General features: G+C 37.9%; 1 protein-coding gene across 9 annotated transcripts in view; it reads right to left on the reverse strand.

Annotated features, from left to right (window-relative positions):
- Nucleotides 1-3,573: 3,573 nt before the first annotated feature.
- The window catches only part of STAG2 (stromal antigen 2), a 164,773-nt gene continuing 146,114 nt past the window's right edge, over nt 3,574-22,232 (reverse strand). For 5 of the 9 annotated variants that reach the window (XM_023198749.2, XM_023198751.3, XM_023198748.2 and 2 more), the window contains 5 exons: nt 16,297-16,486; nt 16,097-16,207; nt 12,591-12,717; nt 10,940-11,017; nt 5,175-5,494 (listed from right to left, as the gene is read on the reverse strand). In XM_023198749.2, coding sequence (XP_023054517.1) covers nt 5,471-5,494; nt 10,940-11,017; nt 12,591-12,717; nt 16,097-16,207; nt 16,297-16,486 — 530 coding nt within the window. In that variant the 3' untranslated portion in view covers nt 5,175-5,470. Of the gene's footprint in view, nt 5,495-10,939; nt 11,018-12,590; nt 12,718-16,096; nt 16,208-16,296; nt 16,487-22,232 lie in introns of all 9 variants that reach the window. The other 4 variants (XM_023198753.1, XM_023198754.1, XM_023198746.2 and 1 more) reach the window with 3 other exon arrangements.

Consider the following 22,232-nt stretch of genomic DNA (forward strand, 5'->3'; position numbering starts at 1 on the left):
TATAAAGGAATAAAAATATCACTGAAGAAAATCACCTAATGACTAAGGAAGGTAGCAAGCGAGGAAGAAAGGAACAAAGGATCTACGAAACAACCAGAAAGCAATGAACAAAATAGCAGTAATAAGTCCTTACCTATCAATAATTACTATGAGTATAAATGGAATAAATTCTCCAATCAAAAAACCGGTTGAATGGATTTTTTAAAAGTAAAACCTAACTACTGCCTAAAAAAGACTCACTTCGCCTTTAAGGACACACAGAGACTCATAGTGGAGGGACAGAAAAATCTATTTTATACAAGTGAAAACCTGAGGAGAGCAGGGGTAGCTATACTTTAGATAAAGTAGAATTTGAGTAAAATCTGTAAGAAGACACAAAGAAGGTCATTATATAATGATAAAGGGGACGATTCATCATGAGGATATAACAATTGTAAATATAGATGTATCCAACATTGGAACACCTAAGTATATATATGTCAAATATTAATAAATTTGAAGGGAGAATACACAATACAGTAATAGCAAAAGACTCCTCTCCACAAAAAATGTGTGAGTTAATGCATGTTAGCTCAATTTAGTCTTTCCACAATGTATACGTATTTTAAAACATATACACACGAATAGTTCTTGTCAATATGTACACACACACATATATAGTCAATTAAAACAAGTAAAAATAAAAAATGAAAAACAAACTTATAGTAGCTGGCCCTTCATTTTCCTCAATGGTAGAATAAGGCCTGATGTGATGAAAACACTCATATTATTAAACAAATCAAGTTTTCACAAGTCATTTAAAGGCACCCTGCTACCATTTTGGATCTTCGCCAATTCTGAGCACATCACACATAAAACAAACACACTTAAGTTACCAAAGGTATCACTTGTGAATGTCTTTTTTCATTTTTAAAGCTGATGTGAGGTACTGGATAGTCAACTATCCTTTCCAGTCTTGCCCCATCCACCCTTAAGCAATTACTAAATAGTTCTCACATCTAAGATGGTCATTTATGTTGTCTCCCTTGCCTGAAATTTTCAGCCCTCATCATGCAGTCCTCCTTTCACCTATCCCACCTCTCGGCTTTTAAAATGCAACTCAGGTAGCAGCTTTATTCATAACAGCCAAAAAAGCAGAAACAACCCATAACAAATTGTAGTATATTTTTACAATGAAACACATTTAAAAGAATGAACTATTGATATATGAAACATGGATCTCAGAAACATGCTGAAACCTTGCACAAAAATACTGTTATGATTCCACTTATATGAACTTCTAGAACAGCCAAATTTTATCTATGATGGGCACATAATAGCTATTGTTTCTAGAGGATAGATGAACAGATTGGTTAAGGAGAATAAAGAAACTTTCCAGGTTCATGGTAATGTTCAAATAGGGATTTGGGTTAAGCAGTCTAAGCATTTGTCAAAACAGCAAATATATATAGTTTGTGTATTTACTATATATAAATTATACACCAAAATAGAAAACAGTAAACTTATTTAATGATATGCACACTGAAGTAGTTAGGAGGTAGTGTGCCGGTGTTTGCAATTTACCTTGAAATACATAAATGAGAGACAGATGGACATGTGGTAAAGGCAAGTACAACAGTGTAGTCAAAGTAAAATTCTTTCAACTTTGTTGTGTGAAAATTTGCATAAAATGTTGCAGGGGAGAATTCAAGTATCAGCCTTACAGGAAGCCTCCCTGAGCACATCCACTGTTTGTGTCCCTCCTCTGTGCTCCCCTAACACCCAATACAAACAATGAACTTACTTCATTTTATTCTTTCGGCATCTGCATCCTAACCCCCAGTAGAACTGTAAGCACAAAATCTGTCTTGGTCTCTGCCTTCTCACCAGCTAGCACTAGACCAGGCACACATCAATCACTAAGATTTGTTGACCTGAAGTGACATTTATCTAGTGGACTTCAACACCGAGTTTCCTCATAACCAAAGGCATGGTGCTTCATTGGATCATTTTCTTTTGCTGAATCATTACTGCTACCAGAGTAGTATGTCTGATCTGTATTCACCCATGTGACCCCTTAAAATTCCCTTTGTGGCAGAATATTGAAGACATCTCAGTTATCCTACTCTTCTTCCCCAGTCTCTCAGCTTTATTAACTAAACCACTGATAAGTTCAGGACTCAGATTCAGCTTACATCTTCTTTATGAAAGCCGGTTAGGTAGCATATTAAGGACAATATTTATTTACGCCTACCAAATCTATAACCAGTTGAACTCTTAAGGAGATAGATGCACTATGACAACGAACAATGTACCATTGTATGGGTATGCAATTACGAATGTTTCCCTTATCTATCAAATAGTTTCAATGCTTTCTAGGACTTAATGTGGCCAGACTGTCTGGGCTGGAATACCAACTCCATTATTTACTAGCCATATAACCTTGTCTTAGGCAGCAGTATCCAACCTTCCTGGCACCAGCGGCCAGTTTCATGGAATGTAACTTTTTCCATAGACTGTGGGGGTGGGGTGGGAGGTGGGGTTCAGGATGAAACTGTTGCACCTCAGATCATCAAGCATTCTCATAAGGAATGCTCAACCTAAATCCTTTTCATGTGCAGTTCACTTTAGGATTTGCGCTCCTTTGAGAATCTAATGCCAAGGCTGATCTGACAGTAGACAGAGCTCAGATGATTAGTGCTTGCTCACTAGGCTACCATTCACCTCCTGCTGTGCAGCCCAGTGCCTAACAGGCCAAGTTCTGGTACCCCTGGTCTAAGGTATTTAAACTTCTTTGTACCTCATTCTCACCTCCGATTTGTTTAAAAAAAAAAAATGGTGGGGGAGTAACAGCATCATCAACTCGTCATGAAGCTTAATGAGTTATTACACGTAAACTACTTAAAACAGCACCCAGCTGTTTTAGCTATCATTTTATATGTTCAGTTCTGAATCACTAATGATAGAAGACAATTCTAGTATGATATACAAACTAGCCCAAATGAACAATGTGCTAGTGTTACACTGACATGAACCTCTTAAACAGTACAATGCAAATCTTGTTAATACTTTCTTTGATGAGTTTTCAATATGAATTCAATTAGTAAATTCTTTTTCAAATGTTGGTTTTACCTCCATGCCATGAGCCCCTTATGTAAGACCGGTTTCGCTCTTTCTCTCTCTCTCTCATTCTCTACCTCAGCATATCCTGCCGGTTTCCTTCCTGGCATTTATTACAAGTTTATTATTTTGTTTTCCCCAATGGATCTATGAAGGAGAGATCTCTTAACACATGCCTAGCACACAGAAGGCACTCAAATGTACCCTGTATAAACAATGGAAACATTTGTAAATGTGTTTAACCTATACCAGATGAAAATTAAAGCAATAATGGTTACAGATTCCTATTTTAAAGTAATAACCCAATTAGGGATTTGGTTTCATTGTAAATACATATGATTTATTAAAAATATAAACTGATGGCATTCTCTATAAATTATTCCTCAAACACATGAAAACATGTGATAATAGATATAATTTGCAAACCATTTATAGTCACCCTCCCCCTCTGAGTACAAGAGAAAACATACAACATACTGTAGGTTTATTTTTATTCAAAAAGTTACTGTCTCAAGACATAAATACAAATCAGAAAACAGTACAATTAGGACAATAGAATGTGGAGGACAACAGGTTAGAGTAATATATAAAACATTTTTAGCTGGTTGAAAACAAAGCTGTAAGAACTGCTTTCACAAAGAAGTACTCCTTTCAAGAGTGAGAAAAAAAATCAACTTAGGTTTAAAATCATATATACAGTCCTCTCAGCAGTTCTAGTTAATGCAGTGGTGTGTAAAACAACATAGGCAATACTTTTGCACATAACAATATTTGTTGATGGAAAATCTGTTAGACAAGTCTGGATTCATTTGTTATTAACCATGACTTAATAAAATAATTGTATCGTGATCTTTTTAGCTAACCTATGGTTTTTGGCTACCACAGCCCAATGCTTGATTTCTGACTAAAAACTGAAAGCCTTTTGGTATTCACCCATCTGAAGATATTCTTGTATTGCAAGCATATTAAGGCATGGAATGATTAAAATAATATACCTCAAGAACTGAGAGACGACTGACAAAAGATAGATACACATGTAATATAAGTTAATATTTTGTTTTAAACGATGTCTAGCTGCCTAAGCCTCGCAAAATGAGTTGATGTCAAAATGGCAAGTAGCCACTTTCTGTTTTAAACTAATTTATTTGTGAAAGGACATAAAATGAAGTTTAAAGCTTAGCTTTCAAAGAATATTATGGGTTATGAATTCTATTATCCCATCTAATTTACATACAGAGGAAATGTACTGTAACCTGTTAGAAGTATCTTTAACCTGAAGACTGCTTGCAAAGACAGATAGATAAAACAATATAAAATACAAATTTAAAAATCATTTTAAAGCATGAACACTCATGCTTTTCTATTTTTAAACATTGTTAAACTTTCAATATATTTCTGAAACCTCATAATTTTAAGTTGGAATTTAAAAGTAAGAAAAAACTAAACAAACTGCGCAATTATAAAATCAGCACCAATTTATATATATATATAATTTTATTTAAAATTTAGATCCCTATTCCCACACTCTAATAAGCTGTATAATTTTTGTTTAGAATTTTTCTGCAAACATACTACAATAAGCTTCTTTTATTTGGAGACAAAATACAGTGGCACTACTGGAAGGAATATCACAACATTACATTTTTATCTTAAAGGACAAGCAAACTTTCAGGGTTGATAATGGGATAAGCATGTTTGAGACTGGTTACCTTCTGGCAGTTCACTGCATCTGGATATTTCTGAAAAGTATAGAGAAGCTCTTGGATTTTAAAAATATCTTAAAATACTTTTAGATGAAAAAATTGTAAAAGTTCTGCTTATAAGTTTACTTTTCTCCACAATTACAATATTTAAAACAAAGTTTTGTTGATGTTTTAAGCATTTAAATTTAGAATGCTAAAAACAATTCTATCCTACACTTTCTTCAGGGTAGGGGAATAAATACATCCTTAACATTGTTTTCTGGATGTAAACAGAAATCCAGCAGAGGTCATCATTATTTAGTACAACCAGTAAATAAATGTAAGAGAATTCGTATCTGTACCAAATGCCTCTTCAGATTGTTATTTTGTTTTTTTTTTTTTTTAAAAAAAGCATGAAATAATTGATTCAAAAGCCAACTAACAGCGCATAAATAAAATATTTACTTTCTAAGAAAAACTGTAGCTTATCATCAAATTGTTTACTTGTCCTTTACTTTTATTCAGGCAAACAAAACTGCCCCTCAATGCACTTGATCTTGGTAAGCATAAGCATGTCATATTCTCCTTAGAGAAAAATCTGTACAGAATTTCACTGTATCTACCACACTTTAAAATTTCCTCTTCCACTTAGAAAATGACTTCACCACAGATTTAATTGTGTACTGGTATTAAAACATTGACACTCCAAGAACCTAATGAGAGAGAGAGGGGGGAGAAAATCTCGTTAAAAGTCATTCACTTATTTAAATATATCTGTAAACCTTACATTAATGCTTTATTATGTTAAATAACATGCTAATAAAACCACTTCGAAAACTTCCCTTCTCTTCAGATGTATAATTCTAAAATTAAATCGACCATGATATATAATGAAATAACATTAGGACTAATCAAGATGCTACTTACCTCACAAATATAATTAAAGTAGGAACCTTGGATTAATTATGTTTATATATACCCCTGATGTCCAGATAATGCCCTAAACATAGGCACTCAACATAGGTATTTGTTGGATGAATAAATGAATGTGCTTCTTCACATATATTTCTGGCACAGGTTCCTTGGAAAGAGGTTAAGAAAGTCTTGCAAACTTGGCTATTTGTGCTGGAAGTGGATACGGTTTTTCAAAAAGGCATTTGAATATGCAGACCAAAAACAATCTAAGAACAATTCAAGTATGTAGAAAGCAGGAAGCTTTCTTTAGAAAATATGGCCAAAGTGAATAGAACTACAAATTTTAAGAAATCAAAAAGGTAAGGTAAAATCAGGGCAAAATGACTTATATTGATGCTTTCTATATACTCCAGCTGAGAAAGGAATGTTAGGTAAAATCTAATAATAATTAGTTGTCTAAAAGTAAAAGCAGATGATGAATGGAGCAACTCTCCCTTGTTCATTAAACAAGAATGGCATGTGACTGTTAGTATATATACTAAAAGTTAGGTTGCTCAATTAAAATTCTAGCACTTATGCCCATTAAGTAATATTTTAGAATACTATAATGAGCTAGTAAGAACTGATATCAAAGCCAGATGTAATGAGCTGAAATATTACAAAGAGCTCTTACTTACAAGTTAAATCTCTCGTAAGTTCTATGAACAAAAGTCATAGAACTCATGTATAAACATAAGCTGAAGAAACTGTGTATTTTCAGACCCAGAAACAAGTATCTGATTGCAGCCTCTTTATAATGAATTATCAAGTAGTGTTTGGAATCCCAAGTAATGAAAACAAAGAGGACTCGTGCACCCAATTTCTTACCTGTCCATTCACAATAACTACCACACTACTAATCCCTTGTCCTCTCCCCTTCCTGCATGCTTCAGGGTTCTCCTTTTTTGGTTAAAGACAAGAGTTTGGGTGGTTAGAACGTTTCCACCAAAGAGACCTAGATAATGTTTAAAGGCCAATTCTTGCCATAACAGTCTACGAATCTCGGTAGGGAAAGGTTTGATGATGAATGAAAGTATAAAATCTTAATCAGCAATTTAGTATAGAGTATGGGACGAAGATGAACTCAAGCTCTTTACAAACAGAGTGCCTGACTAGAAAGCACCTGAACACCTGAAATTCTTTTTGTTTCGTACAGACTAGGTTATAACTAGATTCTCTTACTAGAACATTAAATTAGTTTCATTACATGGAGCCCTTCTTTACCAATTTTATACTATAAATAATTCTAGTAAGAGAATCTCAACACAGGGGAATGAGAGTAGTGACACTCTTTTCTGTGCCAACACAAACTCTGCCTATTTCTGATGTTAACATTAATAAATACTTTAACATATTTTTAGAAGTACAAATATCAAACTTCAGTATATTTTGGCAATTCTGGCAGAAAACGACTGTTATCAAAATGTTATAAACCAATTTTGTGTCCAAATAAAAAACCAGCTACACCATAAATCTAGAATTTTGTGTATATGCAACACAAAATGATAGGTTCAGAGTTTTTATATTACCACTTCTTAGGAACTGGACATTAAAGAATTTAAATCCCAATTTTGCTACTGTTCTGATGACTCCATTATTACGGGCTTCAGTAAGAACAGATGTGGGGTATTGTATAAAGGCAAACAGAATTTTACATTTAAAATTTTCCATTATTCCATTTCTTAAGTTATGGTTGAGACAGTATGGAGTATAGTGCAGTGTATCTTTTTAAAATAAACTATTAACTTAAAAAAAAAAATTACATTGTCAAAGACTTCTAAAGAAACCTAAGCCTTTAAAGATTATTGAGCATTCAGTTATGTGACTGCTGCCATCATGTGGTAATGCTATAAAACTACAGTTATAAGTACAAGTGCTCATTTTCCTAATTTTAATAGCAGAAGCAGCTAAACTATTATCAAATTAAGAATAAATAAAAGCCTCTCAGCTGTAACATTCAATGTACACGAGAATGCTATAAAATCACTATAAATAAAAAATGACTATTAGGACCCTACTTTTCTCTAAATGTTAAATGTCAAAAATAGATACACATAGTTAATATTGTTGTTTCGGCCGGGCGCGGTGGCTCAAGCCTGTAATCCCAGCACTTTGGGAGGCCGAGACGGGCGGATCACAAGGTCAGGATATCGAGACCATCCTGGCTAACCCGGTGAAACCCCGTCTCTACTAAAAAAAATACAAAAAACTAGCCGGGCGAGGTGGCGGGCGCTTGTAGTCCCAGCTACTCGGGAGGCTGAGGCAGGAGAATGGCGTAAACCCGGGAGGCGGAGCTTGCAGTGAGCTGAGATCTGGTCACTGCACTCCAGCCTGGGCGACAGAGTGAGACTCCGTCTCAAAAAAAAAAAAAATTGTTGTTTCATTATTTTAGTAATCTGAAGAACACCTGTTTGCAAATCTAGTCTGTAACTAAGAACACAAATGTTAAAAGTTCTCCTGACATTAGACAAATATATTAAAAAATGGTGATCCTAACTGCCCATATTAATTTTGATCATAGTTAACCATTTCAATTTCTTAATTACTTCTATTGGTGTTTCATCCAAATGGGGATTTTAGTTTTGGGAAGCACAACAGTAGAGACAGCAGGAGATTATTAAATCAAAAGGAACTGGCATCAAATTACTACTTGGACACTTGCTAACTGTATAACTGAGCAAAGTCACTAAACCACTTCTTCAGTCTCAGCTTACTACGGCATGAAAGTGGAAATTCCCATTACCTTTCTCACAAGGTTGCTGAGAGGATCAAAATAAATCATACCTAGCATAGTGTCTGTCACCCAAGCTCTCAGCTACTACCTTCCATGCTTTTCATTTCAAAGTGATAGTCAAGGTGCACTAGAATATGAATTCCTTAAGGACAGGGAGAGTGTCTTATTCACTTCAGCACCAACTTCTGATGTAATAAATTGTTGAATAAATGCATTTCATCACACCTGCTTGAAAATATTCCTTTACCCCTCACCACAATCACTACTTTCATGTTTAACAAACTAAGATGATACATACTGTTAGATTAATCATCAAGAAAACCATAAACTTCAGACTTATGAGTGGGATAGGTCACTTAGGTACTATAAAGTCTTGCTACTCAAAGTATGGTTTGCAGACCTGAAGCACCGACAGCATGTTAGCAATGCAGAATCTTAAGGCCACACATAAGACCAATCAAAGCAGATTATACCTTTTTTTATACCTTTTTTTTTTTTTTTTTGAGACAGGGTCTCGGCTCTGTCACCCAGGCTGGAGTGCAGTATTGTGAACACAACTCACTGCAGCCTCAACATCCTGGGCTCAAGCGATCCTCCCACCTCACGCTCCTGGGTAGCTGGGACCGCAGGTACGCATCACCATGCCCAGCTGATTTTTTTTAGTTTTTGTAAAGATGGGGTCTCACTGTGTTGCCCAAGCTGGTCTCAAGCTCTTGGGCTCAAACAATCCTCCCACCTTGGCCTCCCAAAGTGTTGGGATTATAGGCATGAGCCACTGAGCCCGGCCCCTTGGCCTTATTAATAAACATGTTAGTGTGAATTAGTTTGTCAAAATAGTTCTAAAAGCTATGTGAAAGCAGATTATGAGGTAGGAGAGGGCAAGGAGGGAATGGTAGAAATTGGACATAGAACGGAGGCCTTAGAGGATGGTATAACCACTTGAGGCAGTAGGTGTGAGGAACGAGGAACATAAAATGGGTAGATACTAAAAAGGGAGATGACAGGGCATTTAAATGATTTATTCATTTGACAAAACTAAATATCTACTGTGCTGGGCAGAACTAAAAATGAATAACATCACCACTGCCTCAGGGAGTTCAATCTAGTGAAGGACCAGGGCATGTAATATCCTATCTCACTATGCAAGTCTGGTAATTATTACAATAAAGTGTGGACAAGGAGTTAAGGAAGAAGAGAAAAAAAAATCTGGAAGTCAGCAAAAATTCCACAGGTAATGTCAGAATTAGTATCAAATAAAGACTTTACTAGGAGGAAAAATAAACGGGAATTTCTGGTAGAAAAAAAGCTTATACAAAGTTATGGAGTCAGGAAAGAGCATAGTGTATCTGAGAGGAACTACAAGATTTGATATGGCTAGAGCATAGAATACATGTAAGGAAAAGGCCAAGGTTAAGGTGGCAAGGGAACCAGATCATAAAAGGCTTTGTTTGCTAGGCTGAGGAGCTAGAATTTTCTTCCTAATGGCAATGGGGGAAAAAAAATCAATAAAAGAATGGTAAGTGATCCTGGCTAACATGGTGAAACCCCGTCTCTACTAAAAAAATACAAAAAACTAGCTGGGCGAGGTGGCGGGCGCCTGTAGTCCCAGCTACTCCGGAGGCTGAGGCAGGAGAATGGCGTAAACCCAGGAGGCGGAGCTTGCAGTGAGCTGAGATCTGGCCACTGCACTCCAGCCTGGGTGGCAGAGAGCGAGACTCCGTCTCAAACAAAAAAAAAAAAAAAAAAAAAATCAAAATGAATGGTAAGTGAGAATATCACATCTGCATTTTTAGAAAGATGACCCCCACAAGAGGTATAAAGGAGCAGGGGGACTACAATATCAGCTTAAAGGCTTTGCAACAGCCCATGTGAAAACTGAGGAGGACCTGAATCAAGGAACTGTCAAGAAGAATATGGCACAGGGGACTGATATAAGAGGCACTTAAGAAAAAGAACTGACAAAGCCCAATAATAACCAATTAAGGATGGTGGGAGTGGTAACTGACTCTCATCCTAGACAGCTCAATAACCTTCTCTTCATTATCAAAGCCTTTGTTCAAGTTCTCATTATTTTTCACCATGCCTTTATATTACGCCCCTCATTCATCCTGTCCCATCCATAAATGTCAAGGAAATCTTTCTGAAACACAATTCTCATCATGACATTACCTTATTTAAAAATCCTTCAATGGGCAACCCATTGAAGAACAGTACAAACCTGGAAGAACAGTCAAATTCCTTAATATTCAAGTCCCAGTCAGCCAGGATTCAAAAGTACTTTTCTAATCTGTCACCACTATTGCATCACTCTCTTCCCCTCCCACTGAAATCCTGCCTGCCTGCCTCTTTTTCTCATGTCCAACTGTTTTCATCTATTCTCAGTATGCTACCCCAGGTTTTCAACCTCAAACTGAGAGACTGCCTATACTTTTGATTTTGCAATCCTGGGGTACATTTAAATTAAACCTACTGATTCATCCATAATTGAAGCTGGATCAAAGAAATCAGGCTTCAGTTCTGTTCTCTCTCGTCTGTTCTTTGATGGTGGCTAAAGGAAAAAAGGAAATAAGTTGACATTAGCTATATCTACAAACCAGATAGTAACTGAAAATATCCAAGGTAAGTGTTCACATGGCCTATGTGATTCCAAGTGTACCTGACACAATATTTTAAAAACTCACGGAAAATGATTGGCCGGGCCTGGTGGCTCTTGCCTGTAATCCCAGCACTTTGGGAGGCCAAGGCGGGTGGATCACAAGGTCAGGAGATCGAGACCATCCTGGCTAACACGGTGAAACCCCGTCTCTACTAAAAATACAAAAAATTGGGCGCCTGTAGTCCCAGCTACTCAGGAGGCTGAGGCAGGAGAACAGCATGGAGGCAGGAGAACAGCATGAACCCAGGAGGTGGAGCTTGCAGTGAGCCGAGATCGCGCCACTGCACTCCAGTCTGGGTGACAGAGCGAGACTCCGTCTCAAAATAAAAAAATAAAATAAAAAATAAAAAACTCATGGAAAATTATCCTGAGACACAAAAACCGGAAAATTCATTTTTCATTTTACTTTAAAAATCATTCTCTCAAATCCATTTTCCTTTTGAGGCACCTTTATACCATTCTAAAAATTTAATTATTTCTTTAAGAATACACAATATACAGCCGGGCGCAGTGGCTCAAGCCTGTAATCCCAGCACTTTGGGAGGCCGAGACGGGCGGATCACGAGGTCAGGAGATTGAGACCATCCTGGCTAACACGGTGAAACCCCGTCTCTACTAAAAATACAAAAAACTAGTCGGGCGAGGTGGTGGGCGCCTGTAGTCCCAGCTACTCCAGAGGCTGAGGCAGGAGAATGGTGTAAACCCGGGAGGCGGAGCTTTCAGTGAGCTGAGATCCGGCCACTGTACTCCAGCCTGGGAGACAGAGCCAGACTCCATCTCAAAAAAAAAAAAAAAAAAAAGAATACACAATATACTAAAAAGAATCATAAGACTTGACTTACAAGTATCAACTTTACTATTTGCTAGTTTTGCCTCTTTGGAGAGAGTAAGTTTCAATATTCTCAATCCTCTCAACTTACTTCACAAAGTTGAATGAGATATGTAGCAAAATGAAATATGTAAAACCATTTTGTATATGATCAACCCTAATCACATATTTAATTATTAATAAAGAATACACTCCTTCCTGTATTTAACTTCCTTCAAGTTTAAGTAATTTTACTTCATTATCTGATACGGAATTTGTCTCAACAAGTAGTATTAATATATTGTTTTGATAATGGTATACTTTTATACTCATGTTTAATGCATAATTAAATAACAATTGATTTTCATAGTCAAATTAGTATTAATCAAAATATACCCTTTAAACCTATATATTCCTAAATGAATCTCAGAAGCAAACAGACAATTTTTATCATCTTAATCTAGGATCTACCACCTTCACCAACCTTACTCCCTTCTAAATCCCTTCCCATATATCTAAACCCCTGGCAACTATTTTATTTAATATTTTTGCAAAACTTATTTCTCTTGGTAAGTATTTCTCTACTCTAATAAATATCCAACATAATTTTCAAAAGATCTAAATTGAAAATCTTACAGAAATCATGAAGTTTCTTACCAAATCTATATCCATGGTGTCAAAATCCATTCCCTCATTAAGATCCTCAATCCTCCCTTCTGAGGACATCATAACATCTTCAACAATTGGCTCTTCATCATCTTCCATTAGGCTTGTGCCACGCCGACTAGAGAAATATAAAACAAAGTCAAGATCTGAACTCATGTCATGACTATTAATATATAGGCAGCAGTATGTGGCTCTCTATATTCAAGTATAATGGAAAATGATGGAATTAAAGGTCAGGGAGAATGATTAGGCATTATGTCATCAATGATGTCAAAACCCAATGTTCACTTGTCTAAAAATGCTAAGGAGTTATGTTTATTCTACATTACTTCAGTACATTTAGCTTTATAGTTCTGATATGCCATATACAAGATTCAATGAGAATTTCCCACATGGGAACATACAAGATACCTCAAATCCTTTTTGAAAGTAGGCAGGGTACAAATTAATAAACAAACATAAAACAGAGACCAAAGAAATGACATTTTCAGAATACACATATTTTCATCAATATATAATGCTACTTTTATCCATCACTCCCTCATTCATTCAGTACCTAATGTGTACCAGGCATGTGCACACTCACTCACACAATGCCTACTATGTGACAGGCTTCTACTGTGTCCTATGGATGTTTAAAAAAAAAAAAAAAAGATGAATAAGACTAAGACATGATTCCTGCCCTCAAGGAGCTTACAGTCTACTATGGCAAACAGAGATAAACAATTAATTATGACAAAATGTGATAAAAATTACAAGAAAACTATGCATCAAATGTTATAAGGACATACTAAAATAAGGGATTAATTCTGCCTCAGGAAGAAATGAGGAACACTCATGCTGAAACTTAGATTCGTGTGCCCTATGAAACTCAAAACTAAGACATATATAGAAATTTAAAATGAAAAACTAAGACCAAGAGTTATATATGTTATTACATAATTATGGGGAATAAATTAAGTTTACAAATTAGCCCAGATCAGCATAAAGTAGCCAACATAATTGTGAAACTGAGTAGGACTTGTTGTTTTTCCCCAGTTTGGCCAACATTACCTTCTTTTCTCATCCAAAGACACCCCCATAGTCAAGAAAGTTGCCAAAACCCCAGCAATTATTTACCGAATGCTTACAATTTACACAATACTATGCTGGTTCTTAAAAGATATAAAGATAACAAGATATGATGTCTGATCCACGTTACCTGGACAAATATGTTTATAATGGTCCTTACTTCCTAACAATTCTAGGTAGAAAGACAATTTTACTGTATTTTGTGGAGGCAACCGTGAAGGGAATATATGTGCTGTATGAACCATGTGACAGAAAATCAGAAAGCTGTTCTGCATTTTGTTTGAAATACAAGGAAGATATATGTGATACAAGCTACGAAAAATAAGATAATTTGGAAGTATTTTTATTTATAGGGCAGATACCATTATAGAAAAATCATTGTAAGATGAAAATGCTTTAGAGTCCCACGCAATAGATGACTTATGGTACAATCACCAAAGCATCCTCTGGTAATAGTTATTTAACTGAGATAATTTCTTGTAGTTGCCGGTGGGGAGGGAGGGGGAGGCAGGGGGCGGTTAACTATAATTGGGAATTAAAATGGTACTCAGTAGTGACATGCTATATAGGATCTTAGGAACCGGTGTAATGTTTTATGGGGAGAGATACAGACCAAATGATTGCATGGCAGAATTCTGGAATATATGGACCAGTGACAAGTTGGAAGCCAAGAAATTAGTTGTAGGATCCAGCATAAAATAAGAACTTATATTAGGCCGGGCGCGGTGGCTCAAGCCTGTAATCCCAGCACTTTGGGAGGCCGAGACGGGCGGATCACGAGGTCAGGTGATCGAGACCATCCTGGCTAACACGGTGAAACCCCGTCTCTACTAAAAAAAATACAAAAAAAAAACTAGCCGGGTGAGGTAGCGGGCGCCTGTAGTCCCAGCTACTCAGGAGGCTGAGGCAGGAGAATGGCGTAAACCCGGGAGGCGGAGCTTGCAGTGAGCTGAGATCCGGCCACTGCACTCCAGCCCGGGCAACAGAGCAAGACTCCGTCTCAAAAAAAAAAAAAAAAAAGAACTTATATTAAAAGGAATGTGGTCACAGAAACAGAGAAAAGGGGATAGAATCATGTGATAATATAGATGATGACCATATTAACCAGGATCAGAATCTATACGTGTAATAGAGTATACCTTGTGTCTCTAGAGGTTAAGACCACTATGGAGATAACTAAAGTGAATTTATGCAGGCCACCACTCATAGTAAATGATCATTTTGTAAGAAAAACAGGTAAAATTCTTAACATCTAAAAACCAACAAAACAGAACAAAATATAAATTAAAAAAAGAAGAGGGTAACAACTACTATCTCCCAATAGTAAAACATACAGCACATTATAAATACAATGCTTTCAAACTCAATAACTTAATCATAATCATCACACTTTTCCCTGTATACTAATCAAGACATTTAAAAAAAATTATCTAAAGACTGCTTGTCTGCCATTTATTTTAGAGCCAAAGCTAATGAAGATTTTATAAAGATTTATAAAGTTATCATACATAATCCAGTAAAAGCAAAGTATTTAAAAGATAAACTTCAATTTTTTTTAGCATTGAACATTTATTCATTCAATGAACATTTACTTAGCATCTTTTATGTGTCAAGCACTGACAGGCAATGAATGTAGTCCCTGCCCTTGAGGAGCTCACAGTCTAGACAAACGGGACAAACTCATAAACAAATATTTACAGTACAACGTGGCAAGTGCTATAAGAAATATGGATATACATAGTGTTATGGGAGCATAGATGACCAAAGCTTCAGTTAAAGTGACACCTGAGCTTGTTCTTTTATGATGACTTTACCAGCTGCCAGGGAATAGGAAATCATACTTAAAATGTGGCAGGGGCCATATTTTGAAACATCTTGCATGCCATGAGCTAAGGAAGTTTGGAGTTTATCCAGCAGGCAATGGGGAGTCACAGAAAGGTTTTAAGTAAGAGTTACATGGTAAGATTTTTATTCTAGAATAGTAATTCTTGATGGCAGTGTGAATGATGGAGTGGGGGGTGAAGGGAGAGGTTTGGTGAGAAGATAAATGGGAGATTTGAGGGAAGAAACCCAGTTAGAAAGCTAATATAATAGTTCAGGTGAGAGATGAGGGCCTGAACTAAGTTGGGAAAATCAATTAGGATGTAACAGAACTGTATTTTTAATGCTGTGTACCAAAATAAACAAGGATTGATATTTAAACTTTTCCAACAGATCAACCTAAGATTGGTCCTTTGGCTAACTGGGTAGTATTTTAATTAAAATATTTTGTTTTTCTGTTGGAAAGACCAATTTTTAGTTCCTTGATTATTTCAGCTCAAGTTACTCTAGAGAGTTTGCTGAAATTTTTAGATAAGGCACACATTAAAATGTTAAAATGAATTAGTGAACTTCCTAGACTCAGACAATAAGGCACTCTCACTTACATGGCATGCTGAAGATTAGTTCGCAGTTTAACATAGCTCATTGCTGCTCTCTCCTGCTGTTGCCTTGCTTCCTCTTGTTGTCTTTGAGCTAACATCCATGTTACCTGCGTGCTTCAAGGAGAATTTTATTCTTCTTTTAACTTAACTTTTTCTATGTAATTAATAAAGTTATAGCACAGAAAATGATCAAATGTACTTACTTATAATCAAGAGGTGTTTGATGATGTTCAGTCTGCATTGGATAAACACTCATGAAGCTATCCTCAGGCCGTAATCTTTTCGGCTCTCTCATAATAGTGGAGGTGAGTTGTGGTGTCTGCATCATAACAGGGGTGTGCAGTGTTTGTTCTCTGCTTAACCACATACTATCACTACTACTACTTTCTTCAGCTGGAAAAGAAAATTGACGACAAGGTTTAGTCATTAATTTTGACTATTCAGGTGTCTAATACAACCTGTTCAGGTCAATAAACATCTGTTGCTTTCCACATGCAAGTCATAGGAACAGGGGGACACAAACCTATGTAAGAGGCAGTCCCTGACCTGGCCTTAGAGTCTAGTTGTAGACATAGAAAAACTAGGCAATTAAAACACAATGTGGCAAATGCAAGCAGAGAGGGAAGCATAAGGGGAATAGAGGCAGTGAAAGGGGTCAGAGCCAGCTATCCAGAAGCAACTTCCAACTAGAGTAGGTATCAGCTGGGCTAGGAAGGCTTTTTATTCTAGGCAGGGAGAAGAACATAAAGCAAGAATTAAGGCAATTCTCGGCTCACTGCAACCTCCACCTCCTGGGTTCAAGCAATTCTCCTGCCTCAGCCTCCCAAGTAGCTGAGATTACAGGAATGTGTTACCACGTCTGGCTAATTTTTGTATTTTTAGTACAGACAGGGTTTCACCATGTTGGCCAGGCTGGTCTTGAACTCCTGGCCTCAAGTGATCTGCCTGCCTTGGCCTCCTAAAGTGCTGGGATTACAAGTGTGAGACACTGCACCCAGTCGACTGAACCCTATTAATCTGCTGATATTTGACCTACAAAAAGGGCAATTTCGTATGGTTCAAAACTAACAGTTTGCTACTCCTGGGGCATAAAGATTGAAAGAGTAGTAAAAGACAAGGCTAGATAAAGAAGCAGGAATCAAATTGTGGAAAATCTTGTGAGCTCTGCTAATGTAACAAGGAACTGCTGCTGAAGGTTTTAAGGTAGGGAAGTAATTTGGTGAGTTACATGTTTTAGTCAATGTAGTGGCAGTATGAGGAGTAAACTTAAAAACAGAATACTGGTGAACAAACAGACCAGTTAGGAGGCTAATTGTGTGGCCTAGGTGAGTGAGACATGGTAACAGGGATGGAAGTAATAGGAGACTGGTTCCCAATCTATTGGATGCAGACTGCTGAACAGGTAGTAAGAGCAACTGCAAGGGGGCCACAAATCTACACGAATATTAAGCACTGGACTAAAAAGAAAAAAGGTTTCACACCTGCAAAAGCTACTTTTTTCAAATGTCTGTAAATGTTGCCATAATTAGTAAGTCAAATTTGTGTACAATTGTTACTGAATTAATAGTAATTTTTAAAATCACTGACTTGGGAGAAAAAAATTAATAGCACTTTGTGGTTGTGAATTTAGAAGAAAACTATTTCATTAGAAGATTATGAGATACGTCAATCGGAGGGGGCGGAGCAAGATGGCCGAATAAGAACAGCTTCAGTCTCCATCTCCCAGCGCGAGCGACACAGAAGACCGGCGATTTCTGCATTTTCAACTGAGGTACTGGGGTCATCTCACTCGGGAGTGCCGGACAATCGGTGCTGGTCAGCTGCTGCAGCCCGACCAGCGAGAGCTGAAGCAGGGCGAGGCATCGCCTCACCTGGGAAGCGCGAGGGGGAAGGGAGTCCCTTTTCCTAGCCAGGGGAACTGAGACACACAACACCTGGAAAATCGGGTAACTCCCACCCCAATACTGCGCTGTAACACCGGCACACCGGAGATTGTATCCCACACCTGGCCGGGAGGGTCCCACGCCCACGGAGCCTCTCTCCTTGCTAACACAGCAGTCTGCGGCAATCTAACCGCAAGGCAACAGCGAGGCTGGGGGAGGGGCGCCCACCATCGCTGAGGCTTAAGTAGGTAACTAAAGCCGCTGGGAAGCTGGAACTGGGTGGAGCTCACAGCAGCTCAAGGAAACCTGCCTGTCTCTGTAGACTGCGCCTCTGGGGACAGGGCTCAGCTAAAGGAGTAGAAGCCTGTGAAACGCGAACGACTCTGTCTGACAGCTTTGAAGAGAGCAGGGGATCTCCCAACACGGAGGTTGAGATCTGAGAAGGGGCAGTCTGCCTGCTCAAGTGGGTCACTGACCCCTGAGTAGCCTAACTGGGAGACATCCCCCACTAGGGGCAGTCTGACACCCCACACCTCACAGGGTGGAGTACACCCTGAGAGGAAGCTTCCAAAGCAAGAATCAGACAGGTGCACTCGCTGTTCAGCAATATTCTATCTTCTGCAACCTCTGCTGCTGATACCCAGGCAAACAGAGTCTGGAGTGGACCTCAAGCAATCTCCAACAGACCTATAGCTGAGGGTCCTGACAGAAGGAAACCTATCAAACAGGAAGGACACCTATATCAAAACCCCATCAGTACGTCACCATCATCAAAGACCAGTGACAGATAAAACCACAAAGATGGGGAAAAAGCAGGGCAGAAAAGCTGGAAATTCAAAAAATAAGAGCGCATCTCCTCCTGCAAAGGAGCACAGCCCATCGCCAGCAACGGATCAAAGCTGGTCAGAGAATGATTTTGATGAGATGAGAGAAGAAGGCTTCAGTCCATCAAACCTCTCAGAGCTAAAGGAGGAATTACGTACCCAGCGCAAAGAAACTAAAAATCTTGAAAAAAGAGTGGAAGAATTGACAGCTAGACTAATTAATGCAGAGAAGGTCATAAACGAAATGACAGAGATGAAAACCATGACACGAGAAATACGTGACAAATGCACAAGCTTCAGTAACCGACTCGATCAACTGGAAGAAAGAGTATCAGCGATTGAGGATCAAATGAATGAAATGAAGCGAGAAGAGAAACCAAAAGAAAAAAGAAGAAAAAGAAATGAACAAAGCCTGCAAGAAGTATGGGATTATGTCAAAAGACCAAATCTACGTCTGATTGGGGTGCCTGAAAGTGAGGGGGAAAATGGAACCAAATTGGAAAACACTCTACAGGATATCATCCAGGAGAACTTCCCCAACCTAGCAGGGCAGGCCAACATTCAAATTCAGGAAATACAGAGAACGCCACAAAGATACTCCTCCAGAAGAGCAACTCCAAGACACATAATTGCCAGATTCACCAAAGTTGAAATGAAGGAAAAAATCTTAAGGGCAGCCAGAGAGAAAGGTCGGGTTACCCACAAAGGGAAGCCCATCAGACTGACAGCAGATCTCTCGGCAGAAACTCTACAAGCCAGAAGAGAGTGGGGGCCAATATTCAACGTTCTTAAAGAAAAGAATTTTCAACCCAGAATTTCATATCCAGCCAAACTAAGTTTCATAAGTGAAGGAGAAATAAAATTCTTTACAGATAAGCAAATGCTTAGAGATTTTGTCACCACCAGGCCTGCCTTACAAGAGACCCTGAAGGAAGCCCTAAACATGGAAAGGAACAACCAGTACCAGCCACTGCAAAAACATGCCAAAATGTAAAGACCATCGAGCCTAGGAAGAAACTGCATCAACTAATGAGCAAAATAACCAGTTAATATCATAATGGCAGGATCAAGATCACACATAACAATATTAACCTTAAATGTAAATGGACTAAATGCTCCAATTAAAAGACACAGACTGGCAAACTGGATAAAGAGTCAAGACCCATCAGTCTGCTGTCTTCAGGAGACCCATCTCACATGCAGAGACATACATAGGCTCAAAATAAAAGGATGGAGGAAGATCTACCAAGCAAATGGAGAACAAAAAAAAGCAGGGGTTGCAATCCTAGTCTCTGATAAAACAGACTTTAAACCATCAAAGATCAAAAGAGACAAAGAAGGCCATTACATAATGGTAAAGGGATCAATCCAACAGGAAGAGCTAACTATCCTAAATATATATGCACCCAATACAGGAGCACCCAGATTCATAAAGCAAGTCCTTAGAGACTTACAAAGAGACTTAGACTCCCATACAATAATAATGGGAGACTTCAACACTCCACTGTCAACATTAGACAGATCAACGAGACAGAAAGTTAACAAGGATATCCAGGAATTGAACTCATCTCTGCACCAAGCGGACCTAATAGACATCTATAGAACTCTCCACCCCAAGTCAACAGAATATACATTCTTCTCAGCACCACATCACACTTATTCCAAAATTGACCACATAATTGGAAGTAAAGCACTCCTCAGCAAATGTAAAAGAACAGAAATTATAACAAACTGTCTCTCTGACCACAGTGCAATCAAACTAGAACTCAGGACTAAGAAATTCAATCAAAACCGCTCAACTACATGGAAACTGAACAACCTGCTCCTGAATGACTACTGGGTACATAACGAAATGAAAGCAGAAATAAAGATGTTCTTTGAATCCAATGAGAACAAAGATACAACATACCAGAATCTCTGGGACACATTTAAAGCAGTATGTAGAGGGAAATTTATAGCACTAAGTGCCCACAAGAGAAAGCAGGAAAGATCTAAAATTGACACTCTAACATCACAATTAAAAGAACTAGAGAGGCAAGAGCAAACACATTCAAAAGCTAGCAGAAGGCAAGAAATAACTAAGATCAGAGCAGAACTGAAGGAGATAGAGACACAAAAAACCCTCCAAAAAATCAATGAATCCAGGAGTTGGTTTTTTGAAAAGATCAACAAAATTGACAGACCGCTAGCAAGATTAATAAAGAAGAAAAGAGAGAGGAATCAAATAGACGCAATAAAAAATGATAAAGGGGATATCACCACCGACCCCACAGAAATACAAACTACCATCAGAGAATACTATAAACACCTCTACGCAAATCAACTAGAAAATCTAGAAGAAATGGATAATTTCCTGGACGCGTACACTCTTCCAAGACTAAACCAGGAAGAAGTTGAATCCCTGAATAGACCAATAGCAGCCTCTGAAATTGAGGCAACAATTAATAGCCTGCCCACCAAAAAAAGCCCAGGACCAGATGGATTCACAGCTGAATTCTACCAGAGGTACAAGGAGGAGCTGGTACCATTCCTTCTGAAACTATTCCAATCAATAGAAAAAGAGGGAATCCTCCCTAACTCATTTTATGAGGCCAACATCATCCTGATACCAAAGCCTGGCAGAGACACAACAAAAAAAGAGAATTTTAGACCAATCTCCCTGATGAACATCGATGCAAAAATCCTCAATAAAATACTGGCAAACCGGATTCAGCAGCACATCAAAAAGCTTATCCACCATGATCAAGTGGGCTTCATCCCTGGGATGCAAGGCTGGTTCAACATTCGCAAATCAATCAACGTAATCCAGCATATCAACAGAACCAAAGACAAGAACCACATGATTATCTCAATAGATGCAGAAAAGGCTTTTGACAAAATTCAACAGCCCTTCATGCTAAAAACGCTCAACAAATTCGGTATTGATGGAACGTACCTCAAAATAATAAGAGCTATTTATGACAAACCCACAGCTAATATCATACTGAATGGGCAAAAACTGGAAAAATTCCCTTTGAAAACTGGCACAAGACAGGGATGCCCTCTCTCACCACTCCTATTCAACATAGTGTTGGAAGTTCTGGCTAGGGCAATCAGGCAAGAGAAAGAAATCAAGGGTATTCAGTTAGGAAAAGAAGAAGTCAAATTGTCCCTGTTTGCAGATGACATGATTGTATATTTAGAAAACCCCATCGTCTCAGCCCAAAATCTTCTTAAGCTGATAAGCAACTTCAGCAAAGTCTCAGGATACAAAATTAATGTGCAAAAATCACAAGCATTCTTATACACCAGTAACAGACAAGCAGAGAGCCAAATCAGGAATGAACTTCCATTCACAATTGCTTCAAAGAGAATAAAATACCTAGGAATCCAACTTACAAGGGATGTAAAGGACCTCTTCAAGGAGAACTACAAACCACTGCTCAGTGAAAT

This window comes from Piliocolobus tephrosceles, chromosome 12 (genome assembly GCF_002776525.5).
Source record: "Piliocolobus tephrosceles isolate RC106 chromosome 12, ASM277652v3, whole genome shotgun sequence".
Classification (NCBI taxonomy): Eukaryota; Metazoa; Chordata; class Mammalia; order Primates; family Cercopithecidae; genus Piliocolobus; species Piliocolobus tephrosceles.